This window comes from Lucilia sericata, unplaced genomic scaffold (genome assembly GCF_015586225.1).
Source record: "Lucilia sericata isolate MDLA Ls3-8-SP2 unplaced genomic scaffold, ASM1558622v1 Contig003893F_arrow, whole genome shotgun sequence".
Lineage (NCBI taxonomy): Eukaryota > Metazoa > Arthropoda > Insecta > Diptera > Calliphoridae > Lucilia > Lucilia sericata.
Genome location: NW_023997068.1, coordinates 19,733 through 27,018, shown reverse-complemented (window position 1 = coordinate 27,018; position 7,286 = coordinate 19,733). Strand labels below are relative to the sequence as shown.

The following is a 7,286-nucleotide window of genomic DNA, read 5'->3' as shown; positions in this document are numbered from 1 at the left end:
GTTCTAGTTCAGTTCTAGTTCAGTTCTAGTTCAGTTCAGTTCAGTCTAGTTCAGTTCTAGTTCAGTTCTAGTTCAGTTCTAGTTCAGTTCTAGTTCAGTTCTAGTTCAGTTCTGTGTCGCAAAATTTCGTTTACGGAATATGTACATACATATATACAGACTAACCCCCCTAATGTATACATACATATGTATAATAAATAAATATATAGATCTTTACTTAAGTTATTATTTAATATTTTTTTATATATAAACAATTAGTAATTAAACAAAACATTTGTTTATATTGTGATAAGTTCTAAAATTTGATTTCATTTAAAAAGTTAAAGTTTTGAACATAATATTCATACGGTTAAAGGTTTTTGTAGCGGGTGAAAAGTATGATTAATATAAAATCTGCCTAAAGATTAAAATAATTCTGCAAATCATTAATAAATTTAAATTGTTATTAAAAAGTTTTATTTGTTTTTGCTTTTTTTTTATAAAATATGTAATGTGATATTGTAATACAAAAAATCTATATAAAATTGTGATTAAAAAAGAACACTGAATTGTTAATAATAAATTTAAATGCATTTAGAAATGTAAAAATATGTTTTGAAATCATTTTTAACAAATTCAGTAAATTTTCCTTTATGTTTCCTTTAAGTAATATAACTCCGATTCAAAGTGAACTTTTCTTTAAGATTTACTTTGATTCGGAGTGAATACATAAAAAGTTCTAATATTGTCCACTTTTCTCAATTTCAATTTCAGCTATTGAAATCAACAATTAACAGTGGTGGCAATGCCGCGTGACATGCATTCTCGGAATAGCGTGTTTCGCAGCGTTTTACAAAGAGATTATATTGAACCACGCCTTACACAACGCAATTTAATTGCTAGCACCAAAGATTCCCTCGATTACGTACAACGTTTGGGACTTTTATGCCGTCTGCCCGTACATTCTGGTTGTGTCAATACCATACATTGGAATAGTACGGGCGAATATTTGCTATCGGGTTCCGATGATCAATTTATAGCCGTAACAAATCCCAATAATCAAGAAGTTCTGTTGAAATGTAAAACAGCACATCGGGATCACTATATTTAGTGCACGTTTTATGCCACAGTCAAATGATCAAGCAATAGTTCATGTTCGGGAGATGGCATCGTTTTGTATACTGAATTAATGGCTCCCTATCTGAAGCGATCGAAATCCCATTTTAATGGTATGGAAAATGGGCACCAGTTTATGAGAGAAGTCCTGATGCTGAATCGACTGTTCATTATTTTAATTGTCATAAAAGTGCCACAACTTATGAGGTCTTGACGATGCCTAATGAACCGCGTTCGTTTATGAGTTGTGGTGAGGATGGCACTGTAAGGCTCTTTGACTTGAGACAAATATCGGGTTGTCATAAAACCTGTTGCAAAGATAACATATTGATTTTAAGCCCCACTGCGGTTAATGCCATCGATTTGTCGCCAATTAGTTCAAATTATTTGGCGGTGGGAAGTTCAGATGCTATTGTACGCATATACGATCGACGTTATTTATCTGTAATTGATTTTAATGATAGCTCAATAGCCACCGCTGATAAGCACACCAGGCCGGTTAAAGCTTATCCTATACCACTGCCTAGTAGTCGTCAGTATCGAATAACTTGCATACGTTATAGTCCCGAAGAAACCGAACTTTTGGTCTCTTATTCCTCGGAATATTTATATTTATTTGACCTGAAACATGAGGGAATTAATGTTGATGATTTGTCTAAGGGTCGTTATGTGGCAAAATCGTGGAAATTCTCCGCCGCCTGCAATGACTGCAGAACAAGTTACGAGGCGATTACGTTTGAGAGGCGATTGGTCGGATACTGGACCAGATGCTAGACCTGAAAGGGAGGCGAATGGTAGGGTAGATGTAGGACAAGTAAGACCCTCAATTGCAGGCCCAATATAATGAGTCGCATGACAGAGGTGATATCTCGTATGCTAAACGATCCTCGAACACGTATGGGCATAACAAATCAAATACAAGAGGCCAGAGAAAATCAAGCGGCAGCAGCTGCTGCCGAAGCTTCAGTGGTTGGCACAGAAACCACTAGTGAAGGTAGAATTCCGATTTTATTAAAATTTTCGAATGCAGAACTGAACTATAACTGAACTATAACTGAACTAGAACTGAGCTAGAACTGAACTAGAACTGAACGAGAACTGAACTAGAACTGAACTAGAACTGAACTAGAACTGAACTAGAACTGAACTAGAACTGAACTAGAACTGAACTAGAATTGAACTAGAACTGAACTAGAAACTGAACTAGAACTGAACTAGAACTGAACTAGAACTGAACTAGAATTGAACTAGAACTGAACTAGAACTGAACTAGAACTAAACTAGAACTGAACTAGAACTGAACTAGAACTGAACTAGAACTGAACTAGAACTGAACTAGAACTGAACTAGAACTGAACTAGAACTGAACTAGAACTGAACTAGAACTGAACTAGAACTGAACTAGAACTGAAATAGAACTGAACTAGAACTGAACTAGAACTGAACTAGAACTGAACTAGAACTGAACTAGAACTGAACTAGAACTGAACTAGAACTGAACTAGAACTGAACTGGAAGTATAACTAGAACTGAACTAGAACTGAACTGGAAGTCTAACTAGAACTGAACTGGACTGAACAGAAGTTAAACTGAACTAAACAAATTTCTATAGAAAATTTAATTAAAATTTTCGACCAAAATTGCTACACCCGATATTGTTTTATAGATTCACGCCCGTCCACTTCAATAGCAGCTTGGCGACGAGCTGCAGCCAATGGCTTAATAGCTAACAGAGAACAGACTTCAGCTAATGATACGGCTTCGACAAATCTTGGCCCCACTTCTGAAGATGTTGAAATGTTTGAAACTTCAACTGAATGCGAAACTCAAAGTCCTCGATCTGCACAATTTCAAGTAGATGCTGCTTCACTAAATAAGGAACTGGCGGATCTAGAAATGGAAACTAGAGAAATTGTCTATGATTATTTACGCATGAAATATACTGGTCATCGTAATGCCCGCACCATGATCAAAGAGGCTACATTTTGGGGCAATAACTATGTAATGTGTGGCTCAGATTGTGGTCACATATTCACCTGGGATAGACGCACTGGCAAATTGGTGATGTTAATGCAGGCCGATCAACATGTTGTCAATTGTCTGCAGCCGCATCCAGAATTGCCTTATTTGGCCAGTTCAGGTATAGATTATGATGTCAAAATCTGGGCTCCCGTCTTGCAAGAGAAAGGATTTGATGAAGAGGCAGCAGAAATTGTAAGACTTTAAAGAGAATGTATGTATTTTATAATAATTTAATTAATAAATTCTTTTTTAGTTAATGGAACGTAATGCCATTATGTTGGAACAAACCAAAGACACCATTACCGTGCCCGCAGCATTCATGATACGTATGTTGGCTTGTATTCACTCATTACGCAATCGAGAACGTAATAACTCAAATTCAACTCAACAAAATTCTAATGAAAATAATTCACAACAAAATACACAAAACGATGATAGTAGTAATAATACAACAACGGGTGATAATATTAATAATCATAATGATAATGATAACAACAACAACAATAATAGCAGTAACAACAATAATAATGATGATGATCATACAAGTAGTTAATTTGCATCTAATAATGATTATAAATCAGTAATTGTTTATTTCACAAAATATTTGTTTTTTAAATTAAATGCTATTTGTAATAGTATACTCGCTTCTTTTAAATCTTTAAGAATTTATTTTTGAAGTTATTTATTTTACTAAACCTAAATAATTGATGGTGTTTATGTACACGCTTACAAACACAAAAAATAAGTGTTAAATCATAATTTGTTTGTTTTTTTTTTTTTGTGGTAAAAAAATGTTTTTATGATGTTTTCGAAATTTTATAGTATTTTCAAATTTTTCGAGTTATTTTCTAGAAATTTTTGTCGAATTTTTTGCAAAAATATAGAAAAGTTTAACTAGAAATAAACTCGAACTGTAGTATAACTGAAATGGAATTGAACTAGAATTGAATCAGAACTTAACAAGAATTGAAATGGAACAAATCTGGAAACAAATAAGAACTGAACTAACCCGAAAAAAACTAAAACTGAACAAGAAACTAATCTAGAATCAAACTAGAACTTAGCTGGAACTGAAGTAGAAGTGAACTAGAACTACATATAACTGAACTAGAACTGAAACTTAACCAGAACCAGAACCGAATCGGAACCGAAATAGAACTAAACAAAAACTGAATTACAACTAAACTTATCTAGAAGTGAGAAGAAAACACTGTTTCTTGAGAATATTTGATTTAAATACTTTTTTTATTAAGTCCATTTAATATTTTGTAAATATGTCATTGTAATTTATGAATATTGAGAAGTTTATTAAAACTTCTTTTTACTTTTATTTATTTATGAATACGTAAGTATATATGATATATTTAAAAACTACACAAACATAATTTTTAAATAAGAAAAATTAAAAAATACTACCCTCGCCAATTAAAACCAAACAATGAAGTAAATAATTAAAAAAAAAAAAAAATACCTAAAAAATAAAATATAAATTTTTACTATAAATGAATAAATTTAAACATTTAGAGATGCATAATAATAACATTAAAATAGGGACATAAAACTTATCAAGTTAAAAATCTAAACATTAACGGCATTTTGTAAAGATGTTTTATCATCCACTATGATATTAGCCGCAGCTGCGGTATTGGGATTTGAACTTAAAAGTTGTTTGGTGGACGAGCTAGACGAATAACTGTCACTGGAACTGCGAGTGGAGGCAGAAGTAGCACTGACAGGGCTATCTAACATATCTGAGGAATTGAAAAAGAAAATATTAGCTTGGATCTTAGTGGGGGTATAAAAAGTAGAAATACCTGGTAGAGAGCTGACATTGTTGCCTTTTAAGTCAACTGCGCCTGTAGAGCAGGCTGTAGTGGAGAGTCCCGTGCCACCAGAACCAACAATATTACCCACTGACGTTGATTTCTTGTGAAGATTCTTTTTAACCAAAGAGTTCTTTAATTTTTCACCAGCACTGGTAAGAGTTTTAGCTTTATCGGGACACAATGGGCTTAAAATGGAATTTTGTGGATCTTCCGGTGTATAATAATCAGAATCTTCATTGACAACTGCCGAGGGTGGCGGAGGTATAACACCGGGAGCCAATGTTGTAGTAGTCTCAATAGGACTGGTTATTTTGTCTGATTTATTATCTATAGCCTTTTGTGCTTCTTAAAAGAAGTACTTTTCTTGGGCTTAAACTCAACCATGGGCTCTGACAACATGCTATTTTGATCATCATCTTCAGCTTCATTATCCAATTCTGAACCAGTCAGAGATTTTGCCAACTGTGGCGGTATGGGCTTACATTTGCTGCCAGGTGAGAGTAAAGGTGATAACTTTTCATTTTCACTATCATCGTCACCCTCATCATGGGTATTAGTAGCAGTGGAAGTCATTTCCGGATTTTGCAGTTGTGGTTTTGGAATGCCTTTTATGAGATTGGGTACTTTTAAACTGTGGCGTTCATTGACAATTTGAAGCTTATCTTGTGAAGCACGTTTATCTAGGACTTTCACCTCGGTACCCGATTCATCGGAATTATCTTTTCCTTGTGTGGCCGCACCGCCATTCGAAGATGAATTGCTATTGGTCATGGTAGCCATTTCATTGGAGTTAGTCGATGTAGAAGCATTTTTCTTGCCCTTAGATCGTCTTTGACTTGTGGGCTTGTAGGGAGAAGTGGCTTTGTGATGTTCGGTTGGAGCACCATTAACCACAGAGCCTCCATTGCCGCCATCAATCATATCGTTGCCATCTCCTACACCACGACGAGTGCCCACATATTGTGGAGGACCATTTAAGGCCTCAATCAAGGGAAACTGGTATAAAACCTGGCGGTACTTGATGTTCACACGCCAAAGGTTCTCCGGCAGCTGAAGTGGGAGTATTTTGATGTAAAACATGATTATTAACACCCTTTTGTACAGCTCTTATTTGGAGAAGAGCGCGAAATGGTGCCCGACATATGGGACAACAGTTGGCTTGATAGCGCAGAGAATCTGCGCATGAATAACACAAACACAAGTGACGACATGGCAAGATGAGAGTATCACGGGTTTCACTCATACAGATGACACATTCACTGCCATGATCATCCAAGTCTTCATCAATAGAACTTTTGTTAATGGCCTAAAATATTCAAGATTGTTTTCAATGGCAAATCTCGTCAGAATAAATAAAACTTACCTTGTTTTCTATACCATAAATCTCCTGCCAGCAAATAGCACAAGCCATCAACAAATATTTTCTGTTTCAAGGCTCTTAAAACATAACTATTGCTTTCAGGATGATGATCAATAACACAAATTGTTGTATGAGACTGACGACATTCCTCATTGCCCTCCTCGACCACACAGTGTATGGCCACAGGATATTGTTCCTTGCCGGGATTATAGATCAAGTCATCTTCTGGTATTAGTTGAGGATTGAAAACATGAGTTGGTTGGGAAAAGTATTGATTAATTCCCTTATCAAAGTGATAAGTCTCCGAGGTCAAACCATCACGTGGTGTTAGAGTCACACCACTTGGACTAACTTCTTCACTGCAGAAGTAATAAATGGTGATAGCGCACTTGGCATCCGAGTCAAAAGTAAACTCAATGTTGTACAAACACGGTGGAGGATTTTGTTCTTCACCCGCTACTGCAGTCAAATAATTACCATCAGCCTGATCATCGGCTTGTTTTTCTTTGGGTACCTTAACAAAACGTACCGACTCTTTACGTATGTTGACCAAACTTTTTAAAGTCTTTGTGGGTTCATTGGCTTGGGGTGGGGGATAAGGAAATGCAGTCGGGCGATTGCCCAAAAAGTTAAGGTCGGCATTTTCACCGAAAAGATATGATTCCGGTTGAGGTGTGTCGAAACGTTCACCGCCCATTATAAAGTGGCTGCCAAAAAAGTTGCCCGAACGCGGAGGATATTTGTAGGCGTGGTTGTTGGCATTCTGTTCAGCCTCCTCAATGGCTCCATTTTGACGGCTGGTAAATGCTCCCATTTCTACCGTAATTTAATTTATTTGTTGTTATTTTTATAATATTGCACTTATAGATCACATATATAGTTGATTTTTTACAAAATTTCCCGGAAACAAATGCAAAATTAAATTTTCACTGGAAAAAGTGAAAATTTTGCTAAAAACATCGATTAGTAAAATGTTGAGAATG

General features: G+C 35.5%; 2 protein-coding genes across 2 annotated transcripts; one reads left to right on the top strand and one right to left on the bottom strand.

Annotated features, from left to right (window-relative positions):
- The first annotated feature begins 310 nt into the window (after positions 1-310).
- On the top strand, positions 311-3,757 carry LOC119615017 (DDB1- and CUL4-associated factor 6-like). Its single transcript, XM_037971100.1, is given in 9 exon segments — positions 311-375; positions 754-1,075; positions 1,077-1,125; positions 1,128-1,220; positions 1,223-1,770; positions 1,772-1,924; positions 1,927-2,089; positions 2,762-3,309; positions 3,371-3,757. Coding segments are annotated over 8 exon segments (2,145 nt in total). The 5' UTR covers positions 311-375; positions 754-784; the 3' UTR covers positions 3,671-3,757.
- Positions 3,758-4,413: 656 nt separating this feature from the next.
- On the bottom strand, positions 4,414-7,286 carry LOC119615016 (E3 ubiquitin ligase RNF157-like). The gene is given in 6 exon segments (XM_037971099.1): positions 4,414-4,868; positions 4,932-5,282; positions 5,285-5,933; positions 5,935-6,249; positions 6,307-6,333; positions 6,335-7,286. Coding segments are annotated over 6 exon segments (2,298 nt in total). The 5' UTR covers positions 7,118-7,286; the 3' UTR covers positions 4,414-4,695.